General features: G+C 40.3%; 1 protein-coding gene across 3 annotated transcripts in view; it reads left to right on the top strand.

Moving 5' to 3' along the window:
* The window catches only part of MAPKBP1 (mitogen-activated protein kinase binding protein 1), a 141,961-nt gene that overhangs the window by 48,226 nt on the left and 67,511 nt on the right, over positions 1–26,224 (top strand). For all 3 annotated transcript variants that reach the window (XM_048484165.1, XM_048484164.1, XM_048484163.1), the window contains exons 4-5: positions 23,622–23,684; positions 25,426–25,483. In XM_048484165.1, the coding sequence (XP_048340122.1) occupies positions 23,622–23,684; positions 25,426–25,483 (121 nt within the window). The remainder of the gene's footprint in view (positions 1–23,621; positions 23,685–25,425; positions 25,484–26,224) is intronic.

Here is a 26,224-nt window from a genome sequence, read left to right as displayed (position 1 = left end):
GCGGGAGATGCTTGTGATAATACAGTAGAACAAAAATCACTTGATAGAAAACCCTATATATGCTGAACTGATCTAATAGAATAAATAGGAATTGTGTTTTACTTGTCCACATCAAGCACTATGAGACTTTACTCTGAGAGTGGGATCCTCTTACCTTGCATGGGAAAAGGACCCGGTGTCATCAAGCATTCAGTGGCAACTATTTTCCTGTTTCCTTTTTTGGAGGAAGCAAGTAAAGTAAAATGCAGTTCACCTTGGCAGGCCTCACTACTGCTGTACTTTTCTGTACACAAAACCAAACCATGAATGGGAATGAGTCTTGACTGGCTTTACGAAGACAGTGTTGCTTGTTACAATTCAGTGCAATTCAGCTTTAACTCAGATGGAAAACAGCGAGTCACGTTGTTCAGCCTTAGAGTGAAAGGCAAAAACTTTGTGCTGACTTTCTTTCTGTTTTTCCTTAGATCGTTTTCTTCAATTCGGCCCTAAAACTTTCATTCGTGGGGTGTTTGGTATCTCTTTCTTGGCATGTTTTCATACTAGCCTGCTGATTTTCTGTATCCTAGAAACAAGGACTAAAACAAAACTAAGAAATCCTCTGAGATTACTGATGAAGACTACAAAAAAGTTTTGAAAGGGACAAAATGTATCCATTTCAGATTAGAAAGTCTGATTCTGAAGCTTACTTGTTTTATTATTATTTTTTAATTGAAAGAGGAAATGTTTGCAAGATTGCATTATTTAATCTTTCTCCCCCCGGGGGCAAATCCTCCAATGTCATTGATCTCTATCCCCTTTTCCTTAATTGACTAATCTCTTCCCCATTTAGGCAAATAGTTACTTCATGCTCCAGCTAAAACTTGAAAGTGAGCTTCATGGTAGTCTTGACCCTGTGTAAGATGCACTCCAGTGCTTCCATGCAGCTGTATAGTGCACAACCTCATAAAGGAGGGAATTGATCACAAAAGATTCATGTTCCTTTAAGACCTACTTTCACCAACATGTAGGCACTTTGGGAGGAAGTTATAAACTTTCTTGGTTCTCAGTCAGAGTGTGTGAGTTGCACCTTCTCACAATGTAGACACAGAATGTAGCTCAGTTTAGAGAGGACTGTTTTATTTCTTCTACCATGTTACCCTTCTTTTGTATTTTCTTGGTAAACTTTATTTAAGCTAACCAGCAGTGTCTGTGATTATTTACTCTGCTATTTTATTTTTTGAAACCACAAAGGTTATGGTGGCCCAGATGTTTCCCTGCATTGTGTTAGCTTAGTCAGATGTAGATGATTTTAAAAGGATCTATTTTTTCCTGTGGATGGTAATTTTACCTCCTAAATCCTTTGGACTAATTGGTCAAGAGAGCTTCTTCACTAGAGCCCACAAGCTTTGTGGGACAGAGGAAGAGGGAACTTGCTGCATTTTATGCCAAGGGGGAAAAGGAAAAGTGTCCCAAAGGAGGAGATTTGAACTACACGGCTTAAGCTATCAACATGTCTACACCAGCCAGCAACAGTACTAGCAACACAATGCAACAGATTGTAAATCAAACTATTCCTTCTATCCGTCAACTATTTAATGTTGCAAAACAGAGTTCTATCTCCCCTGGAAAAGCAAGAGGTTTTGAACGTTATTACAGAAGATGGGCCCCAGGCAGACCCAGAGAAAAGTGCATTTATGAAAGCAGATTGCAAGGCATGCTTTATGATAATGATACTGAATTAATGATACTAAATCATCTCTAGTAAATGAATGTAAAACTGCCAATGACTTGTGGCAAAAATTGGAAGAAATAGTGTGTAAAGTCTTCTAAACAAACTCAGATTTTGGGGAGGAAATGATATACTTTTAAATTTCATGAATCTGGAGATTTGTGTGAACATCTGGATAAAATAATGGAACATTTAGACAGAAGGAATTTCAATTGCAGATGAGTAAATTAATTCCACAATTCTTAACAGTTTATTGAACTCTCATGTGAATGTAATTGCTGTTTTAGAGGGGAAGGATGAGGTGGATGTTGAATATACCCTAACCATCTTAAAGGATGAGTTTGCAAAAAGACAAGCTACTGAAATTTGTGTTGGAATGTCGTGTTAAAATTACAGCAAGGGAGTGAAGATGCTGTCTGTTACAATTGCCATAAAAACGGGTATATTGCAAAAAAAAGTGTCAATTTAAACGGGATTTGAGCAAACAGAAGCAAGATAATGTATGCATGTGAGAATCAAATCTTAGTACTGCTTCCAGAAGCTGATTCCCTGGGGGAAACCAAGAAGGGAAATCAGCTCAGAATATTGCTTTTATGGTTGGAAAACAAGCTCAAGTGGAAGGAATCTGTGGCTTTTAGATTCTGGATCTTTTTCTCATGTTTGCAACAATGTGAATTACTTTGTGGAGCTGAATGGAGTAAAAGGGGAGAGCTTATTTCAGGCTGATGATACTTCTTTGCTTGTGAAAGTTGGGGTTGTAGAACTACATGTGGTCAAAGCAGAAGGAAGCCTGGTTGAGCTCCACCTAAAAGAATGCCTGTATGCACCCCAAGCCAATGAAAACCTATTATCTTTGAGAAAAACTGTAGACAATGGAGCTCAGTTCTTGTTAAAAGAAAATGTTTGTAGAACGTTCATTCTGAGTCAAATGTTGAGATCCTTGGAGATAGAATTGGTGCATTTTTATACTGAAGAGAGAGTGTATAAGGCAAAGCAAGTGGAATGCTCTCACTCAAGATATGTGCAAGCGTGGCATGTGAGATTGGGCCATAGCACTTAGGCACTTTGGGAGGGAGTTGTAAACTTTTGCAGATTTTCTGCAGATGTCTGAAGTCGTGCCCGCGACGCTGCAAGGAAGAGACGAGACGCGGAAATATCATCTTGTGGAGAGAGCCAGTAGCAGGAAGCGCGGGATCCCGTGATCCTGGCAACTCTCTCGTGTGCTCGTCCCTTGCACCTTTTATTAGGGTTTCACTAGGGGCGTGTAAAGGGGTCGGACAGAGCGGGAGAGCGGAAGGTCGGGGAGATCGGGAGATCATCATGTGATGTATGATCTCATCGGGCTGCTACGTGCAGGAGGAAGCATCCGGGTCTGGGTCTAATCCTCACCTGAGGGCAGGGGCCCTTTTGTCCCTTTGTATGGGGCACCTGGTGACCGCGAGTCAGGCAGTTCATGACCTGTGACTCACGGGGGAGCGGGGGTTGGGGGAGCGTGTGCGCCCAGAAGGCCGTAGCTGGCATCGGCATTCCAGGCTCTATCTGAGTTCACTGGAGTTGTCGGGCTCACCCCTACAATGTCTCATTTAGCCATTTTATATATCTGCTAGAAGATGTCTATCCTTGGAAGATAAGTTATACCAGAACATGTATCATGTGTAATCTCAGAGCAAATTGCTGCTTCGTGCACTTTGAAAGTTTAAACTTTTCTTCTAATAGATTAATTTCCATACAGTCTTGAACACATAGTCACTTAGCAAAGAGCCATTCAAGCTCTTTGTTTCAATCCACTCCTCATGTTTTCTTTCCCAAATAGTTTGGTTTTCTTGCTTTAAACCTTCTCAGTGTAGGTCAATTGTGTAGCGCCAACGGGGCAGGGCAGGGCACGACGCCCCAGGCATGCACCTGTGCGGGACACAGGCATTCCCCAGGCACAGTTCCCCCTTGCTCTGCCCCTAGTTTAGGTAGCACTACTGTCCTGAGTCATGGACTTCCAGGATCTGCTTTTGATGAACTTGGGAAATGATTGTCAGGTTTCTCTTCAGCCAAGCCAGCAGGAAAATGACAGCCATCTGTGTCATGGCTGAGGCAAGGGGAATGGAGCAGGGAGGAAAGAAGACACCATTTGTTGTATCTCCAGCCAGAAATCTGTTTTGCACATGCAGATATGACTTCACAGAATGAGCAATAAATTTCACTAAAGCCAAAAGGATGAAGAGTGAGTTTGGGTTCCCCCACCTCTTTCCAGTTGTGGTCACTGGTTAGTTTCCACATTCCTGTTGGCTGCATGGATACTGGCCAATCAATTTGATACTGGTATGCATTAATTTTCATGTCTCTGCTTTTTCAGAATTCCTCAGTGTTTTCAAATTCACTGGCATGTAGTTAATACCATAAAGAGCAAGGCATAGGTTAAAATAAATGAAAAATAATCTTTTGTCCAAATTGAAAGATGTGCACAGCATATTCCTAGATGAGGATAATTATGTCATAAGTTTGAATGGACTTGTGAGGAATTAGTCACTGCTTATATACAGTTACAAGAGGAAAGTGCCAAACCCATAACTGTTGCTGCCTGAGAATCCCCTGTCCCAAAGCATGCCAATCAACGTTACTTGAGCACACATACATTTAATGTTTACATCATGCTAGGGTTTTCTCTCCATCTTTGAAGCATGCTGCTGTCGCTCCTTTATAAATGAGCCTTCATTTAAAAATGACCAATCAGCAGTCTCAAGCATCAAACACTTTTTAAGGAAAGCAATTTGGAGTTTGTCACAGAGTAGCTCCAGAACTTTCTGGATGACCTGTCTGCCCTTAACCCTTTTGAATCTGGTTTCAAACCTGACTTTGGAACATACAGCTTTGGTCATTCTGGTGTACAATTTCCATTTAGAAGAAGACGAGTTGTTTTTTATACCCCATTTTTTCCTCTACCTTTAAGAAGTCTCAAAGTGGCTTACAATTGCCTTCCGTCCCCCTCCCCACAATAGACACCTTGTAGACACAGTGTGTAACAGACTTCTTCCCTCTGTGAGACACCTCTGAAGATGCCAGCCACAGATGCAGGCAAAACGTTAGGAACAAGATCTACCAGACCACGGCCACACAGCCCGGAAAACCCACCACAACCAGTTGAATCCGGCCGTGAAAGCCTTTGACAATACTTGTGAGGTAGGTTGGGCTGAGAGAGTTTTGAGAGAACTGTGACTGGCCCAAGATCACCCACCAGGCTCCATGTGGAGGAGCAGGGAATCAAACCTGATTCTCCAGATTAGAGTCTGCCACTCTTAATTGTATGTACACCACAAAGGCTGAAGAGGGCCTTGCCTCCTTGACATTGCTGGATCCCTTTGCAATCTTTGACTGTATGCCACTCAATATTGTCGAAACACTCAGAGATGGGGGGAGGCGCTTAAGGATAATCTGAGCTGATCTGGTGGATCTTTTATTAATTATTATGAGTATTAATTTTTACATTTGCTTTTATAAACTTCTTTGAATTTACTAGACAGAGCCATATAGGTTAAGTAAAAAAATAAATAAAGACCGGCAGCCCTAGATTAGTCTAAGAGATCTGCCAAAAATAGGTCTAATAGATCTGACAAAAAGTAATCACAGATACTTGTCTCTAGGACTAATCATGGTAAGCTTGTTTGAGTCACAAATTAGTCTGCAGTATTTATGATGTGAATAATTACTGTGTACCATCCTCTGTGGTTGGGTTCCCCTTCAGTCCACCCCTAAGTCCATCCATGTATATAGGACCTCTGCTTCTGACAAGTGATATGCTTTTATTAGTGTCTGTTTATGTATTGACAAAAGGCTCTTCTAATTAAAGTACAAAGAAAGAAACAAGGAAGAGATCTGCAAGTAAATGTTAATCTTTCCTGCTAGATTCTGAATTTATGGAGCATTGTACTTAAAAAAATATTAATTGGAATCTGACCTCTTACCAAACAAATTTCCCTGAGCTGCTTCGTCTTCTGAGTGACGATACACAAGTAGGCAGGGTTCCTCTTCTCTAGAAGGTGGCAACAATGGCTTTTTCATTCATCACATAAACATGGTCATTTGGAATAACTTTTTCCTGCAGCTGGGCTTGGTTTTACCCTGTGCCAAAGAAAAGTCACACAAGCTGCCAGTGTTCTAATTTGGACCACAGTGCAGAGAAATTGTGGCCTCTAACCAACGTCAAGTAAAATAGAGCTATTGATCATAAGTTGGGACAGTCTTCCTCTCCCTCTGTTTCAGTTGAATGCTGCCACTAAAAGAAGTGAAGCTTGTTTATAATTGAAAGTCTGCATACAATAAACTACCCTTTACCTAACAGAATCAGTTGACTAATAATGATGTCCACAAAGTCTTGAGCAGATCATCCTAATGATGTAACACCTATTAATCTATTTAGCTATGATCCAGATGAAGTAATATCTGATACAGTGATAGGAAAATTCTGATAAATTAGATTCTAGGTGGCTAGTTCTGAAAAAAAGACTTTTATTGAGCAGTTTCTAATCTCTCACTTGAAATAGTTGCTTAGGGCTATCTACAAATATAGATGTCTTGGTATTGTTTTATATGAAGTTAAGTATTTCGTGATAGAACTGGTGGGTTCTAGAATGCATATTTGGAATCCTTGTTGATTTCTTATTTATATCTGTACTGATTGAACTGCAGTGATAGTTCTGTAGATTCAGAAGTACTGAGCTTTGGTATATACCACCCTGCCTATACAGAGTATTGAAACAAAACTCTCACTGTGCCATGTTGTGTAACAGAGTCAAATCTTGCACGGTATTTATTATATGTTTTGTGTGTCTTTACACTTTGCAGTACAGCATGTGACAGTTGCTTCTCATGGAATGCTAAAGAAAATAATATACCATATTTATCTTGTAGATTTGTATGGACTTAGAATGTGGATTATGTGATGATTTGGAATAACCTGTAAAATAAGGCTAAGACAAGTGATCTATTGCAGCTAGACTCTTCATAAATCAAGATTCTTCATACATCAGGATCCTGATACTTGGAGTAAAAATCAGAATAGGTACTTAGTGCCATGGCACAGATATTCAGTTAATATGTGTGAGTGAGAGGGAGAAAATTGAGGTTACACCCACTATCCACATGTTAGACTAATATGCTATCATAGTCCATCTACAGTTTTGATATCAGAAAGGTAGAAAAATAGGGGTAGAACAGCAAACACAAGATTAGTGTTAAATAATATAAAATAATATAAAATATCAAAATATGAAATAATAAAATATAAATATAATAATAAAATACAAGTATAAAATAATATAAAATATATTATTTCGTTAGAAATAAGGGTTGTGCAACATGCATTGGTACATGTAGTTCTACCTAGAAGCTGTTTTCTTCCATTCTTTTTTTCTGCAGCTACTAACTGCTCAGAGAGAGCTCAGTTCCCAATGAAATTTTCAAAGTTTTCTTCAGAGGCTTTGCTGCAGTTTCTGTCCCGGGTCCTTCTGATATTTTTCCATCCAGCAAAGTAGGCCAATAATCTATTGGCACCCAGTCTGTAGATCTAATGCGTCACAGTGGTTTGTGGAAGAGTTGAAAAGGTTGACCACAAAAGAACAGTCAGATCAAAGGACCACAGAAGCAATGGAAGTTCTACATGCTGCCCTCATGAAGGCCAGGTGTCTTTCTAGGCACAGAAATGCATCTTGTATTTAAGAGCTTCATGTGACTACAGCATGCTCACCTTGTCTTTCAAAGCATTTATTCATTCAAAAAGGCAATTAATTTCATAGGAGGAGTGTTGTGGGATTTCCTGGCTGTATGGCCGTGTTCTAGTATCATTTTCTTCTGATGTTTCGCCTGCATCTGTGGCTGGCATCTTCTGAGGATCAGAATTAATCGTAGCCATTGTGCTAAGGAGCTGTTGAACAGATAATTATCCAGAAATTGAGATGAAGGAACTTTACTGCCTTAGGATCCTTTTGTGTTCAGTGTTTCACTTTTGCAGCCTGGGTGTTTCACCTGCCATCTAAGCATACTTTAATTCCATTTATTCCAGTGGCAAAGTGTTCAGCACATGCTTATTTTTGTTCCTTTATAAGACAACTGCAGTGCCTCTCCATTCAAAGAATACACAGTAGTGTTCAGCACATCTCCTATAAAAACTGAGCTCAAAATACTAAAAGTGACACCTGCAATTAGCAAAAAATAGACCAAAATGGGTAGACATTTAAGGATTTTAAAAATATATGGTTTGATTTAGCAACATTTCTTCCTTTGTAATCAGAGAGCCATGTGCTTCGGAAGAAAATCTTTGCCTTTAGGAAGGGCGAGCCCTTGGATTTCTTATCTGATGTGTAATGTCAGATGCTGTTGTATCTCTCATCTTTTCCCCCTGTCCCTACCCAAACTGCAACCCATGTTTTTGGTATAGTTGTTTGAACATTGTCTTGGAACGGAGGTGCTTCAAAAGATGTCCCTTTTGACTTGCAGTGCTTATGTACAGCAGACACCATTTTAATGCTCTCTGAACCAGTTGTTCTGTGATGGTTGTGGAGCCTGCCCTGCTGTGGTTGCCCTCTTTGTTGTTGGGTTTTTTTTTTTTTGCATGTCCTCTGGGTCTTGGGCTGAGGGGGATGCTTGGGTGTCTATTCTGCAGAAGTTTCTATAGCCTAGAAAATAATGGAGAAGGGACAGAACACTGTCTGTGCTGCAGATCATTTCCTTGCTCTGCGCTGTCCCCTGTGTGACGAAATTAATTGCACGGAAATTCCAACAGTTAAATCATTTAATGTATTGCCTGTCTTAATAGTCATGTATTGCTTTCTTGCCCTGAGATCCCTGCTTGCCAACTCTAGCAATTTTATTCACATTTAAAAAATGAACACTTCCTTTTTTGCGTGTGCAGCAACAATGGAGAGAGCTGTCGACATGTTTAGTATAGTGGGTTGGGGGAGGCGGCGGCTGTTTCTTTGGAGGCAGATGGCCTTTTCCTGCAGCAATGAAGTTGTGTTGGGTGTTTGCCCAGCAATGCTTTTTGAGAATGATGAGCTTTCTAGAAAAAACTTCCTTTTGTCAACTTATGTGCTACATTTTTGTACCTATTTAGACCCATGATAGCCCTCTCATGGTTTGTGCAAGTTTTAAAAAAGAAATGACAGTGAAGGAAGCAGCAGCATCACTATTAAAGGTTGCCAACAACCTGGAGAGAAAAAGGTGCTGTCCTTTTGACAGAGGCGATAATATATTAAAATGGACAGCTGAAGCTTTTATGGCATGAAGATAAATAACATCTGTTAATTCATAGTGTTGCCATAAGTCAGAAGCGACTTGGTGGTACATAATACTCCACACAAATTTCCACTTAAGGGGCAGGACATTTTTCTGCAGGTGTTGGGAACCTAACTGGGTTTTTAAAATCACTTTGAAATGGCATTGTAGGGACCTGGAGAGGCTGTCACAGTTTGGCCCTGACATAACTGTTTTGCCTTTGCTCTGAATGAGGTTAGGGGAGGTGTCCTTATTGTTGAAGCAACTGGACTGACCCTGCCTGTCTTTCTGCTCAGCGGCAATGATTTCAGTACCTTTTGGAATTAGTGGCAACTCCCATTCATTTCAAGAGAGCATTATGCAACTGTTCTCTAATAGATTCCACCCATTATTTCTCTGTCACATGCTAGACAACCTCTCTGACTTCAAGTCTGAACCAAGCATAATTGTTCTTCGTAAACTGTATCTCAAGGCCTTTTGTCCTTTGCAACAATTACCTGGATTGGTAGAGTTTGGGGCACCCTTTTGGAAAGAGTAGTTTCTTGAGATCCTTGTATGTGAATACATGTAAGCAAGAAATCTCTAAATAGCAAAGTCAGGATTCATAGGCAGTTATTGTGGCTTTTACTCTGCTTAGGAAATCTTATTAAAAAAGGTTCATCTTTTTCAGAAATGGTCCAGAGGCATTTAATTAAAGACAAGCATCTAACATGAATGAACAGGATTGTTCTACTGACAGTTCTTTTAAATATATATTGTGTTTAAGTGTTTGATTTTAGAATGGATGTGCTTTGAATCTTTGAGGGACTGGGCATCTGCCACTGTATGAAACAGAATGCTGCACCAGATGGATCAGTGACATGATCTAGCAGGCCTTTTCCTGAGTGGATAATGTATATTCATAAATCTCACATACTTTTGCAATGGGACATCACAATGCCTTCTTTAGCTGAAGTCCAATTCAGGTGGGTAGCCCTGTTGGTCTGAGGCAACAGAAAAAGTTTGAGTTCAGTGGCACCTTTTAAGAGCAATGACGTTTTGTCCTTGGTATAAGCATCCACACAAAAGTTTATGCCAAGAATAAAATTTTATTGGTCTTAAAGGATGCCACTGAACTCAAACATTTCTGGCTGAAGTCTGTTAATTTTGTCTATGTTTCCAGAAAATTTCAAAAACTGTGTGTTCTTTAATTTTCTCTCTCAATTTTTGCATTGGTTTATCTCTTGCACATGAAATCTGGAGATTATGCACATGTATTTGGTACAGTAACAGTTTTTTCTTTGATGGAATTGTTATTGCTAAAACATTTTTCAAAAGCTAGTGAATGCTTTTTCCCCATTGGCATCTTTCATTCCCCCCTCCTTCCCTGTCCCTGGGATTTAATGGGTATGGGTGTATCTCATGAACTAGGAATTAATCCAACTGCAATAATTATAAGATAAAGCATGTCCTGTTCTTGGGTGTCACCCAGATCTGTTTGTGCTTGTTAATTCTAGTAGTTTTGCTGGTATTGCTGTTTTGACTCCCAGGTGGATCACTGCATTCCATGGGGCAGATGGCTGTGTTCTTTGGAAGATTTTTTGGCTGTGAAGGTTCTGCTGGAACAGGCAGTAGTTTTAACAGCAGGGAGAATCTGCAGGAAATATGTATGGGATGGGAAAGGCTTTTGGAATCAGAATGATTTGGCAGTAAGGATCAATTACAGTGCAGAACTCTGTCAAGTTAAACCTCCTCAGTGCTAGCACCCCTCCAGTTTGTTTCCCTCCAACTCTTCATACTGTGAATTGAGGTAAGACAGATGACAGTGTTGTGAATCTTTAGCAGAGCAAAGCCCTAAGCTCTGCACCTTCTGATAATTTTCTATAGATCGTCTTCCATATCGTCACAGAAAATAGCTGGGATGATGGTGCAGTGTGAACAAATAACTGAATGTTTGTATATCTTTAGAAAGACGACATAAGGCCAATGTTGCATCAGGGCTTCCATGCTGCTGGGGAATTTGTCTCATCTAGGTTTCCCAAAGACATTTACTCTAGTATTTACCAGGGGTGGGCACCGATTTTTTTTAATGATATTTTTCGGGATCTGGTTTAATAAACTCAAAAACTTTTTTGGGAAAGAACAAACTATGTGGAATTCCCATAATTCAGTGTTTTCCCCCCAGCTTTTTTTTTTTTGGGGGGGGGGGGGCGTTTGCATCTGTTAAACTTGGACCTGAAAAATTATATGCTGCCTCCAAACTCCATGTGGGTCTTGGATGCAGCAGGCGGCACAGCCTAATATTCAGTTCTGATCTGTCCGCCACCTTTGAGACCCATGTGGAGTTCAGTGCAGAGCTCAATGGCTGAGCCCAGTGCCCAGTTCTGCACCACGTGTAGTCTCTGAGACCCATACAGAGCCAGTAGAGTTCTGTGCTGTATTAGCTGGCCAGCAGGTAAGTGAAGGGGGAAGAAATGGGGGTGAGGGGTGGGAGGATATGGGATTCCCCTCAGTCTTTTTAAAAGAATGGCAGTGGGGCCAAAGTGGCCTGAAACATGCCCTCCCCCACGGTATTATTTGGAATCTGATTTTTGGCTTCCTTTAAATATCACTGCCATTTTTTTTGGTTCAGTTTTGCTCCAGTACTTACATGCCGGTTTCACTCCTTTTCCTGTACATGTAGCAATGTAACACTGACGCTACAGATAATACTCTAACTTTACACGAAACCTGAGAAAACAGGAGAAATCCCAAATGCTTCCTCTTCCCCTTTAAATATTTTGTGCTTCCTCAGTTATGCTGAAAATATGCATGAATGAGGTTCATGAATTAATTGGCTGAACGTGGGAAGAACTGAGAGCTTTTTTGTTACTGAGTTCAGGGAGGCTGTTACCGCTGTAGGGTCTTTTTAATTTATTGTTCTGCCCTGGATCCATGAGGGTGCTTCAGTCATGTAGAAAAAACACATGACCCCTTGTTCAGTTCATGCATCCATGCTTATTATGTTAAGTATACATCCAGCAAAATAAATGCACCTTGCATGTGATCCCTGCCATGGGTGAGGGTAGACTGCTTAAAACTTATTGTGGTCCTGAAAATGTTTAACTGCATTGTAGCTCAAAATACGGGATATGTAGGGGGATGTTGCAGTGTCCACTCCTACTGGTTTGGCCACATACCAATGACAGAGGTTTGGCTGAGATTGGATAGAGTATGGAAATGAATGTACAGATAAAAATGCTAGATTACTCACCCCCGAGTTTCCGGTACACTTAATGAAATCCCTCCATCTCTGCTAAGTCTTCCTTTTGAATGGGGTGGTTCTGCTGCCAACAGCAGCGCCAAAAAAAAGTGGCACAATGTGGAGGGGGCATCCATGATTGAGCATGCAAAATCAATGCCCCACCTTTGATTGTTGCACATAATAATTCACAGGCCGTTTGCGTATGTTGCCCTACACAGGATGTTGGAGATGTGTTCTCAGATCTCCCAATAGCTACTTGACTCTCAAAGTATAGGATGGGAGTAGTAGGATATAGATTTGAATTGCAGCTCTGGCAAAGGTTTCTCCCTGCTGTTCTTACTCCACCTTGCTCTTTCTCCAATCAAAGATGGCATTAGGATTACAAACCCCGAGGCAGACCTGGAGTTTTCCTGGAATTGTAGCTGATCTCCAGACTACAGAGATCTGTTCCTAATTCTCATAGAGGAACTGGCAGCATTGGAGGGTGGACTCACATCCCTGCTGTGCTCTCTCCTCCAAACTGTCCCTCCCAAGCACCACTCCCAAATCTCTGTGATTTCCCAAGCCCCAGAGCTGGCAACTCTAGCTAGACTCCCCAGTCTACTCTGAGGCCTAGTAGGGGAAAGAAAGAAGGGAAAGAAATAAAGAAACCTCCTTTACTTACCTACAATGGAGGAAGAGAGAGTCTCCAAGAAGTCAGGAGGCCCACCTGAAAAAGAAAAGAGACTCAAAGGAGAAAGCAGGAGTGATCATCTGAGGGGCCAGGACTGGCAGCAAGCAAAAGTGCAGTCAAGGAAGCCCAGAGTCAGGGTAGGCAGCAGGAAACATCAAGGCAGTACCAAGGCAGTACCAAGTCAAGGCCCAGGCAGGAGGTCAGACAGGCAGGCTGAGAACCAGAGGGCAGAGAAAGACCAGGCATGTGGAGCTTCCCAGGAAGTATACTCATTGCACCCAGGCAGAACCAAGCCGAAAGCAGGGTTTATATAGAAAGTCCTAGCTAATGAAGCTGGGATCCTGCAAGGGCTCAGTTCTTCTCAGATGCCTCCATCTGGCAGAACCTTCTCCCATAGCTTGCAGCAATGAGAGCACTTCTCCTTTGGCTCTGCAGTTGTAGTCTGTGTCTGTGCCTCCTTTTGAGCAGTTGGCTCCTTAATTGGTTCTTCTGAGATTCCTGAAGGCTCTCCCAATTGCACAGCATCAGGCTCTACCTGAGCATGCAAGGAAGGCCTTGGAACTGGCTTTGCTGTCTGCATTTTCTTGCGTGGAGCATGCTCTGAATGCACTGTGTCTTCAGGGCTCTATATTAGTGTCCCCAGTACCCAGGTCAGTGCCCAGGAGCTGGCTCATGACACATCCCCTCAGAAGCATTCACTCATCCTTCAAGTGGTATAGCACCTTCTTGAAATTGGTGCCATGGAGAAGGTCCCCACAGTGCAGAAGTTCCAGAGAGTGTACCACTGTTTCTGGTCCCCAAGAAATTGGGGGAGTGGAGGGCAGTACTCAGTTTGAAGGACCTCTGTAAGCCAAGAAAAGAATATTACGAATGGAATCTCTGTGCTTTATTCTGCAAAACATCCAAAAGGGAGACCTTCTCACCTCATTAGACCTCATGCCACTTGTCCTCATGTTGCTTCCTGTGTTCTGCTCAGGGAACAAACATTACCAATACAGGGCCTTGCCCTTTGGACTCTCATCAGCCCCCAGAGTAGTGCTGGATCTCCACATCTCAGCAATACATCTGGTCCCTTGGGCAAGAATGCACTTTAGAAGTTTTCAATAGGAACTGCTACCTTATCAGTGAGAGATCTTATCAGTGAGGCAAAGGCACAGAGCCATCAGGTTGAGAAATGGCTTAAAAAGGGACTTGCTGTGGTAGACAATAAATTCACATTTAAACCCTGGGAGACTTTTCCTACAGGTGATGCACATTCTGATCATGATAGATGTGCATCACTTTTGGGGGCTGGGGAGCTCACTGCAAAAGCCAGGTCGCACAAGTGCGCTGGTCAAAGGTGAAGAGTTCCTTCAGCATAGATTAGTTGGAGCTGAGGGCCACCAGAAAAGGCCTCCTAGCTTTCAAACCTCTGCTCAAGGGCTTTCATGTCCTTTTAAAACCTGACAACATGACAACATTATAAACAAAGGGGCACCAGAGCGATGCCCCCACATTGGGAAGCTCTCCTGTTCCATTCGGCACAGAGAAACCTTGCAAGTCTGCAAGCCAATCACGTATGGGGTGTAAACAACGCCACAGTGGATTGGCTCAGCCAGTCAGTTTTGGCCCTAGGGGAGTGGGCCTTGAACCCAGAGATCTTCCAAACAATAGTAAAGTGCTTTGGGAGATCCATCCTGGTTCTGTTTGCCACAGCCATGAACAGACAGGTTCCCAGATATTACTCGAGAGGCCCGTAGAACCAGGAAGAGGGTCAGAATGCTCTTTGACGGCAGTGGCCCTGGGGCTTCCTTTTCCCCACTCCTCTAATCGGGAGTTTTTGAGAAAAGTCATAGAGGTCCGGTTCATAGGTCATAGTAATTATCCTGCATTGGCCCAAAATGATCTGGTGGGCCTATCACAAATTCCCCCAAGCGTGAAAAATAATATAAACATACAAGTGCAAAAAATATTGAAGGATCAAAATGGGAGATGGATTTTGTTACAAGGTTTCCTTAATGAGATACAAATAACACTAATGAACTTATATGCACCTAACAAAAAGCAAAAGAGTTTCTTACAGAAACAATTTAACAGAGTACAAAGGGAATATAAAGGAGAAACATTAATAGTGGGAGACTGTAATATGGATTTGAGAACTTATAAGGGCTTTAAACAATGGAATATAACTAATATGTATGAGGAGACGGGAAAATCACAACAACCAACTTTCTATTCTAACAGACATAAAAAATTTACATACATAGACTATATTCTGACAAAGAACATGGAGTCTATACAATGTGTAGAGATTCAGACACACAAAGAGTGGGTGGTCCAGGACCATGCTCCGGTGGTAGCTACACCTCCAGACTGGCAAAAAAAGAGGACGAGGAACAGTATAGATGGAGATATGATAATATTATAATGAAGAATGAAAGAAATAAGAAGATTTTACAGGGAAGGAAATGAAAAAAACTATTTTTTAGAAAATAGAAACACCGCCTCTGACGGGATGTTCAATGAGGATGCCCTCCGAAGGCAGTAATGAGAGGGTATTGTATAGAAAATACAAAAAAAAAAGACAGAAAAAGGCATTAAATAAGGAAAAGAAGACATCAATTAGTGGAAAAAATCAAAGACTGCAGAGACAAACTACAGAACAAAAGAAATAATATAACTGACTATAAATGAATTAAAACTACTAAATAAACAACTGGAGGAATTCGTTGGATCAATTAGAGTTATGGAAAAAAAAAAGACACATGGAGTCAAAAAAATCAATTTCAAAAAGAACCAATATAAAGTCAATGGAAACAACTAGCCAATTATTTAAAGAAAGAAAAGAAAGAAAAAAACAAAGAGTTAAATCAATAATAAGTGCAAACAAAGAAAGAATAAAAGGAAACATAAGAATTAGACAAAAGGTTTGCACAATTTTTATCAAAAATTATTTAAAAGGATAGACACAGAAAGGATAGAGGAAATTCATAAAAAAAGATCCTAACACAGGAGGAGAAACAAAGTATGGAGAAAGATATAACACAAAGAAGAAATAGGCTTAGTAATAAAAGAAATTTAAAGACCAACAAGTCTCCTGGTTTTAGATGGATTTACAGCAGAGTATTACAAAGAAATGGCAGAAATATTAATACCTGAATTACAAAAGATTATATAATAAGATATTAAAAGGGACCAGAAAAATACCAGAAACATGGAGAGAAAACAGGAAATAATCTCACTATATTAAAACCAGGGCGCAATCCAGAACAGGATTGAATCATACAGACCTATAAGTTTATTAAACCAGGATTATAAAAATATTTACTTCAAAAAATATTGTTCGAACAGAATAAAGGCAATATTACCAAAAAATAATTGAGGTCAAGATCAATAACGGATTCGCGAAGGATAGAGATAATTAGCTATCCCATAAGGAAATGTATTGAATGTGATGGAACATGAGTGCAAGGATAAAAAAAATATGCCATGATAAAATTAGATGTCTATAAAGCATTTGACACTAAAGTTAGCCACGCATATTTATTCCAAATAATGGAACAGACGAGAGTTTCAGGAAAAGGATTAATAATGATATTAAAAGAATTATATAAAAAAACAATAAAAGCAAAAGATTATGATAAATAATGGATGGTCGGAAGAAATTAGGATAGAAAGAGGGTGAAACAAGGATGTCCGCTTTCTCCATCATTATTTGTAGTAGCAATGGAATACCTAGCGGATAGAATTAGAAATAATGGTAGGATCAAAGGCTATAAAATCAATAAAGAAGAAATAAGATTAAACTTATTTGCAGATGATTTATTACTAATAACAACTAACCCTGTAGAAACTTTAAAAGAATTAAAATAATATTAGAAGACTTTCAAAAGCATTCTGGTTTGGTGGTTAATATGGAGAAATCTGAAATCCTGGGAATAAATATAGAAAAAAAAACTACTAGGAAAAGAAATGGTGAAGAAGAAGATTAAATATTTAGGTATAACATTAACAAATAAGAAGGAAAAGATGTTTAAATATAATTACAGTAATATGGAAAAAAATAATGAAGCAATTAAAGGAGGGCAAGGGAAGAATCTATCTATTTCTAAGAGAATAGTAGCATTAAAAAATGTGTATAATGCCAAAACTCTTCTATCTATTTCGTACTTTGCCGTTGGAGATTAAGAAAAACAACTTGAAGAATGGGATAAGAAAATTAAACTATGGGCATTTAATCCAAAAGAAACCAAGAGTGATGAATAAAATAGTCTATATGTCTAAAAAACTAATGGGCTGGGGCTCCCAAAATTACAGGAATATTACGAGGCATTTCAAATAAAAAGTTTGATGGGAATTCAAATAGATAAAAGAGACAGATGGATGAAGTTCGAAAATGAAATAAACTTGAACACGGGTAGCTTTGGAATATATTCAAGTTGTTCAAAATAGAAAGACAAAAATTAAAAGGCCCTAGAAAGGTGTTAATGGAAATCTGGGAGAAATGGAAGGGAAATGGATGCCAGGGCTACTGGGTGCTGACACCACTTTCCTTGAGCATGGTTGGACAGGAAGGAGCACAAACAATAAGATCTCTACACAGACAAGGAATATACAAGGTAGCACAACTGTACAATGAAAGAGGAGAATTAATACCGTTTCCAAATTTTATAGAGAAAGGAGGTAAAGAAAACTGGTTACTATTAAGAGGAATCTGGGAAAGATAAAAGCCTCCAGGAGGGAGGAAGAGTGTATAATGAAAAGTTGTATAAAATATATGAGGAAAAGAAAGGACAAATATTAGGAGTTATATACAAAAACATGATAGAAGATCAAGAATTCATGATAAAAATCATAATGGAAAATGGCAACAAGATGGAGTGAAAAGACATAGACCTTATTAAAAGGATTATAGACAATATGAATAAAATAAAAATAGATAAATATGCAGAACTAGAGAAGAAATTAATATTAAAATGGTATAGAACACCGAAACAGTTGGCATATATGATAAGTGGGCTCAGTCCGGGAAATGTTGGCATTGTGGAGAAAAAAATGCAATATATACCCATATGTGGCTAGAATGTATAGAAGTAAAAAATATGTGGGAAAATGTGATAAAATACATAGAAAAATATGTAAAGGTAAAAATAAAGATAAATATAGATTTACTATTTATAGGTATAGTGGATTATACTATAATAGAACAAAGAAAAAGAAAACTTTTCAAATTCATGATTAGAGCGGTCCATGCAGTAATAGCATTGGGGTGGAAGGACAAAAAAATCTGGACAATGCAGAAATGGTTGGAATATGTATGGGAGCAAATACAATTAGAAATTTTCGACACAATGTCAAGAAATCAAATATGGCAAGAAAAACAAAAGGATATGAAGGAGATTTGGATGGAATTCAAAGACTGGCTAAACGAAATTGGAATTACAGAAGAAAAATGGACAAGAAGATTGAAAAGAATGGACCTGCTGCTGCGCATCTAAAGAAGAGAAGAAGAAGGAGGGAGGGGGGAGAAAGGGGGAAAAATGATATGGAGGATGTATATAAAGTATACAATATAAATCTGTAATAATTCCGAAATATCAATAAAAATATTTTTTTAAAAAAAAAAACAAATTCCCCCAAGCCAAGTTCCAGTTCCCCATCCAGGCCCTGCCTAGCTGCAATTGACAGCCTGGATCTTGACTGCTGGGACTTAATTCAATCATGGTTTTCCCAGGAAATTGTGGACATTGTTTTGCAATCTCGTAGAGAGTCCATTAGGAAAATTTATGGCCATACCTGGATTGCATTTAGGTCCTGGGCACACACAAAAAAATATTGAATACTCTGGAAATTACTCCAGCCTAAGGAATCTGTCTTCTTTTTAAGGGGCACTTCCACTGGAGAGGAGTCACTTGGGGAAGGCTTCTTAGGCCAGAAGACTCCAGGCCTTGCTCAGTGGAATGGCAGGATGTAGGGATTTGCTTTTAATCTGCCTCAAAAAGTGCAGAAGCATGCTATGAATCTTGTAATAAAGATTGAGAACTCAGTGATAGATTAAAGTTTAACCCCCCCCCCCAATTCACAATTTCTGCCCACTATTACTGATACCATCGGGGGGAGGGAAAGCAGCTGGGCATCACTCAGTTGTTCTTGGAACCAGACCCTGATAAGAAACTCTGCCCCAAGTCATATTTTTAAACGGTCATTTCTATTGGATTTTCAGTGGTGATATCTTCTTTGGGAGCCGTTTTTTAACTGTAGAGTGGCATAGAGCAGCAATGAAGCTTCAAAGCTGGATTTTGCAAATTGGCCTTCTTCTTTAGAAGAGGTTTGATAAATTTGTGGAAGATAAATTTATCTGTTGACCATGGGTTAGATCCAGTGATGTCTTTCGCTCATTCTCTTTTCACATTGTGCTAGAGAGTTGTGTGAGAAAAATGAAACGATATCCAAAGAACCTCTTGCCTCTTGTTTGAAGAACAGGGTTAGCAGCCATTTTCCATTTTCCTTTTTTTTTGTTTTTTTGGTTGCTGTTCTTTTGATATGCCCAAGAGACTAAGACAAACTCTACGCTTATCAATACTATACCATTGAATCTCAGTGGGTGGGGTAATAGAGTTTTAAACGTATGGACTTCTCAGAATCACTTCATTTCTGGCAGATGAAATGTTTGAGATGGGATCATTGGCCTGTGAGCTATCAGGTCTATTTATTTATTTGTTCATTCATTCTTCTGTTGTTAGTGGGCATTTGGGGAAGAATCTTCCCAGATGTAGTATGTCATTTGGATTAAGAGCTTCTGACTGAATTGCACAAACTTATCACAAGCATGTATGTCCTGAGGAGGTAAGAAACAGAGGTACCTTTCTTTCCGGTTATCCCATATGATGAGAGACACACCCATTAATTCCCTCATCCATGGAGCACCCCATTTAAGTGGGTGAAATAATTGACAATTAATTTGTAGACATAGCTATTTTAAAATAGACACAATATGATAATTCTGCCTTGTGTTGTTCTTTGTTAATTTTCTCGGGCAACTAACGAAGCGTGAAACATTTATCTGTTACATCCCTGTCTTTCACACTCTTAGTGGCTGGAGTATCTGGCAGTTCCCTTGCTCAGTGGCTAAAAACAGGCTCTTCTAGTTTGTGTTATCGCAGTGTCGCTCTCTCCCAGGCTTCCTTCCTTCACAATGTATTTAACTGACAAAGTTTGTTTCTTTGTTTGCATTGGGAAAAACTATGTCCATGTATGGTGACTATTCATATACTGTCTCAAGGGCTTTTCAGACTATGTATAGATGTGTGCATCACTCTTACAATAAATCAGATGTTTGAGGTTGGGATTTATTTGAGGCTTGGTTAACAAAGATAAGTGTGTGCTTGTAGGCATACAGATTTGTAGATACTGCCATACTTTTCAACTTAACAGAACTGTCTAGGTGTATGTTACCTACAGAAGGTGAAAACTATTTGAGAAATTATATACTTGAGAGTCAAAAATGTCCTGTTATCTATAGTCATATGTATTGAGAAGAAAGTACAGTTTATCTGTACATGTTTTGGCTTGTAGGTAGGTGGGTTCCACCCTGACTTTGGTGGCCTGGGCTAGGCTGATCTCTTCAAATTTCTGAATCGACCCTGGTTAGTACTTGGATGGGAGACCACTGGTGAAATCGAGGGTCCCCATGCAGAGACAGGCAATGACAAACCACCTGTGAAATCTCTTGCCTTGAAAACTGCATGAGGGGTTGATGTAAATCAGCTGCAAATTTATAGCATTCAAAATGCACATAGGCAGACTCTCAAGCCAAGTATAGTGTCAAAGCTAAACTTTATTTATTTGTGAAATAAGGCTGCCATATCACCTGAGAGAGAACGGAGATATTGAACAGATGACATTTATTCAAATGTTATTGCAGTTGAGACTTATAGAAGAAACCGCAGCTATAAATGTGTGCCTGCCTTGGAACTTGTTAAAGAAAACAGGCTGTTCAGAATAACTCTAACCCTAAACATTTGCTTTAAATTAAAGTTCTTCCTGCCAGACTAAATATTTGGCCATTGGGATATCATAGTGTCATTTCTGTGGAGGTTCTGGTTAATGTACGTAAGTATTCTGAAATGAGGAACTTCCATAATGCTAAACTGAACCTTGAATTTCTAGAAGAAAGTATTTCACAACCCTGTAAAATGCAGCAAAGGGTAAAAAAAAATCTGGACAAAATTCCAGCACTGATTTGCAAGTTCTTTCAGAGCTATGTTTTGAGGTGGCATGGGGTAGGGTATATATGTGGTTTGGAATAGGAGGAGTAGGATTTCCACTTTTTCCTGTGTGTCTTTTCTTTTATAAGTTGTTCAGCAGAAACTTTCTGGCTACAGCTAGTTGACCCCCATCCCTGCTGCTGCTTGAATGAGTGGTGCTTGGGGGAATGCGGTGGGAAGGTGATATTGATGTGGTGATGTAACTTCCAGCTAAAACCTAGAAGCAGTGTTACTTCTGGGTTTTAGCTAGAAGTGATGCCTCTACGTTGATGTCTTTTACCCCCTCATGCCATAGGCCCAGAGTCTCCTTAGGGCTCCAGGCATGCATCTGGCAACCCTGGGTGGCAGACAAATTTGATGGATGAATCATGTCCAAGAACACAAATACAGCCAGAGAAGCTTTACCTGTAAGTCTTTAGTCTGTCACACTCAGAAAACTGCTCAGAGAAAATGCATCAAAATACATAATTTGAAAAACCCTCAAGCTTAATCTGTTTTGTGTTTGTCTTTTGAGGGAAGAATTTAAAAGAGCAGATTCTGAGAAAGGACATAGCAAGAGATGAGTCAAGCCAGGAAATGGACAAGGGGGTGCTATCAAGATGAAAGTAAAATTTAAAGAAAGATTAAGTTCTGAAAGGAGTTGAAGAGGTCTGTGTGGGAAGAGTTGCGCTGATATGTTTAAATGAGTCAGATAATGTGTAACTGTGACTCTGACATCTTATTCTTTCTGGTTCCATTCCTAATCTTAACTTTAATGAGGAAAATGCTACTCCCTATTCCCCTTGTTCAGTAGAGATATGTATTTCTTCTGGGAAACTTTTGCGGTAAGTTGCTCAGCCCTCAAGTCTTGTATTCTGTGGCTGAAATGTTCTTCCTTCTGTGCAAAGCTGGAAAACCTGAGGCTGTGTTGCTTCCAGTTCAAACTAGCAGCTAATCTCTAATAGTTCTTGGCAGAAAAGGCTGAATTCCTTCTCCTGAGACTTTCCAGTGTTCGTATGTGCTGCTGGTGATATATACCTTCTCTGGTATTTGGGGGATAATTTACTGATCTAGTAGACTCTATCAGACTCAGGTGCTCTTTAATAATATGTGCCTGCAACTGTGTGCCTTTCATCTTGTGCTATCTAAAAAAAATCTACACGCTTCAGGAAGTGGAAGAGAAATAGTAGTTTATTAAAAGCTGTATTTCATGGTCGTCTGCTACAATTGGGCTGTTGTCCTATCAGCAGAGATTGATAGTTTTGTTGGTGTGCCACCTCAAGCCTTGGAAATGAAATATTTGTATGCAAAGCCAGTAAATTTTCCTGTAAAAGCAGTTTGCATAAATAAATTGGATAGGGCAACAAACTGCTAGTGGCCCTGAGCTGTTTCAATAAATGTCCTTTGACATTCAGCTGTCTGACAGGGGAACTTGCCAGCAGACTGAAGCCTAGATGATGTCATCAGGTTGCTAACAATGTGGTGATGCTTTGGGCAAAACTCTATGGTAAAAATGGCTTCTGCCTTAAAGTTTTTGCCTAATACCAGAGCATTCCCATGTTGCTGGTGGTAGATATTTTGGAGTTTTGTAATATATCTGGTCATTGACTGTAAATAAAGTCTTCTTCTTCTTCATGTTGCTGATGGTGTGATGATGCTGTTCCAGTGTGCACCGGAAGTGATGTTGATGCATTGCCAGCAACAGAAGCCTAGTCTTCAGTTTGCTGCCAGTTTGCTGCCCTCCAGCTGCTGGCAGATGCCTGGCAACCTTAGATAGCAGATAGTTGCTCCTCTCATCTGCTGGCCTTGGTATGTGTGGGAGTGAACTCCTCAAACTTGGACACACATCAGGATATGGGTTGGAGGAACTGTATGGATGACCTATTCTCCCATGTTTAAAAAAATGTGCAGGTGTGCAGAGCAATAGTACATAAGGCAAAGGATTGTAGCCTGAGCTTGTCCCTTAAATACTAGTCCTCCGTGTCGCTGTCCTACCCTCCATACATTCTGAAGTATGTACAGGCCCAGGAGAGTTGTACCTTAGGTTTTATCCTCAGTGTAAACATTGGGCCATAGATGGGTGATGTTCAGATAGGTTTGTTCAGTTCTTTCATGAAAGGAATTCATCAACAGGATGTTCAGTTGCTTCCAATGAAGCCATTACTTTTCAGGTTTCCTTCCAAAACTCTTCCCAGCCATCCAAAGCTGGCTGGCTTTTGCAGTATGTGTTTGGCTTCTGATATATCTGAGAATCCTGTCTTCAGGGTAGTACAAGAAGCATGCCATTCCTGTTAATTCTTTGATTTATATGAAGTGGACAACTCTCATCTAGTGGAAGGCCAACTTAGTTAAAACTTTAACTTAGGAATCCCTGTATCTGCCAAAATGCTATAAAAGATTTGTCCTCCCCTCAACACTTCTCCAGAATGGGCTTTACCACCCACTGTAGAAGAAAAGTATGTACTGATTAATAGCTGTGTCCCAAAGGCTAGTTATGTACTTTTAACGGCTTTTAAAATTCTCGTTCTGTAGGTGTGTTGTTGTGCTCTTCAACCCCAGGAAAAATAAGCAGCACCATATTCTGAATAGTTCCAGGTGAGTGAAACGCAGGGTTGTCAAATGGGTATCTTGCTTTTCCTCCTCTGGGAGCCTGAGTGGCTTTTTAAAACTTTACCAAATGGTGGAGACTTACAATTATATTTAAGAACACCAAACAGAAAATCCTGTTATTCATTCTTCTGTCTTCTCTCCCATGGACAGTAGCTGAAATGGTTTTGGAACACAGCATGGGAATCCAAGGTTTAACACATCAGTTCTCTCAAAATAAATACATAAACCCAAAGCATGGGCAGCTGTTGAGACAGTGAACAGAACCATGTAGGGACACCTTTTAAATTGAGTCATAGGTACTTGAATGTTCTGTGCTTATTATCAAATCTTTGGATACTTAATCCAGTGACTGGGACTGTGAACGGGCAAGGCAGAACTTTCTACAAACCTGAAAAAAGTTCCCAAGCTTTCAGAAAAATCTGAATCTATATATCTATCTAAATTTAGATCTATATAGGGGAGTTTAAAAAAGGTTGAAAATGGTTTGCCTGTAACTTTAAGCAACAAATTCCCTTAGTGGCTGTTGCTAGGCAACCACAGACCCCAGGCTTCAGTTTCTATCAGTAAAAGGCAGGTGGAGGGAACAGAGCTCTTTGCCTTTAAGGGGGACTCACTGGAGCCAGGCCTGGCTAGGGTTGCCTGCTCTGGGTTGAGACATTTCTGAAGATTTTGTGGTAGTGTCTGAGAAGGACAGGGTTTGGGGACGGGAGAGGCTTCAGCTGAACATAGCAGTCATTCTCTCCAGGAGGATGGAACTCTGTCACCTGGAGTTCAGTTGTAATTCTGGGAGACTTGTAGATTCTGCCTGGAAGCTGGTAACCTTAGGCCTTCTGAGTGACTTGGTACTACCTGACTTCTGTGACCCAACTAGGTTTGACTGCTTGCTATTATTCAGCAGCAGCTACTCTGTGAAAAGCCCATGTGGCATAGCAGTTTGAGCTTCAGAGTAGGGTCTGGTAGATCCAGGGTCAAATTCCCATCTTGCTGTGGAAGCTCACCTGCCACATAGGGTTGTTGTGCAGATAAAGAGGAGAAAAGAGGGGAAAGGTGAGCTATAAATCAAGTAAATATACATGATGACAGGAGAGAGACAAAAGGTAGGTTGGCTGAGGAGCTGGCGACCCTATGAGAAGGAAGCATGAAAAGGGGAGCACCTATGGGGCTTCCAAGGAATGGAAAGAGGAAATAATGGGGGAAGGGGAAAATGAAATGTCTCTGGGAACTGTGGGTTCCCACTTGTTCATTAATAACCATAAAATATTTTATTGTAAAAGGGTCAGAGTTATTAGATGTTTGTCTTTGGGGTACCAACTGAATTAAAGTTTTCTAAACAGCTGTACCAGTCACAGGCTGATAAACGTTCTCTTTTTTCAAAATGGTGGTGGTGAAGACATTAGCACAAGCTTATTACTGGATGATTTTTTTAAAAAAATAGCAAAAGGAAACAGTGGAATGCTGATGCAGTGTTTCTGTGTTTCCCAAGTTTACCATAAGGAATTAGGTAACTGACTTACTGAAAAAACACCTGGGTTAATGTATACCAGTCAGTTGGAACTTCATCCTGACCTTAAGGGTCGTCATTGTTAGGGATCTGTGATTGGATGAAAGAGAGGCCCACAGACTGGAATGGTCTGGCTTAAAGACCCAGATCCGCTTCAAGTTCTGTTGGGTTAAAACTCCATCACTCTCAGCTATTTCACAAAACTGTTTTTTTTTCCCTGTGCAGGAAAACTATTACGGCCCTTGCTTTCTCTCCTGATGGAAAATACCTGGTTACTGGAGAGGTAAGTGATGGACCCTGAAAGTCTGGCTATCCTTCAGGTTACTCATGTGAGAGGCAGCCTAATTTTTCCTGTTTAGAATCCCAGAAGTCTCTTTTCATAGGCAGGGAAGACAGGAGCAGATTAAAGCACCATTTTGCTTGTTTGTGCCCATTGGGATTGGGAGAGAGCCCTGGCACAAAAGATGAGGATTAGCTCTTTGCACGAGGGAAGGGTTAATGTTTCCTTCTTGCACTGCCTTTCTGATCTCCAGGAGCCGGGAAGACATGCAATTTGATTGCTGCTCCCTGCTTGCACACACATTAGAAGAGTGAAAAACTGCCTGGTCAGCAGTAAGGTGATGTAACATGAGCCCCTTTTTCGGGCAAGGGACCTTTTCCTCCTTCCTGAGAGTGGAGAGACCTGAGAGAAATACTGAAACTTCATGCCTTGAAGCTTTCCTGGTCCATTGGGTTAGCTGTTGAGTTAGGACCTTCAGGGTTCTAGTTGACAGAGATGGCATCGCCCTATCTGAGACAATATATAGACAGACTGTCAGATAAGTCATTACTTAGTGGTGGAGTTTATGCTTTGTATATACAAAATACTTCAGTTCCTTCCTGGCCAGTTAAAGGATTCTGGAGTAGCAAGGCTGGAACAAAGATGTCTGAGATGGTGGGGGCTGCTGGTGAGTTGAGCCCTGTTATGGTCCAAGTGATCCATTAGGTTGATCCTGAATAAGGCATCTTCTTATCTTGTCATCCC

This window comes from Sphaerodactylus townsendi, linkage group LG02 (genome assembly GCF_021028975.2).
Source record: "Sphaerodactylus townsendi isolate TG3544 linkage group LG02, MPM_Stown_v2.3, whole genome shotgun sequence".
Taxonomy (NCBI): Eukaryota; Metazoa; Chordata; class Lepidosauria; order Squamata; family Sphaerodactylidae; genus Sphaerodactylus; species Sphaerodactylus townsendi.
This window is presented reverse-complemented; position numbering and strand designations above follow the sequence as displayed.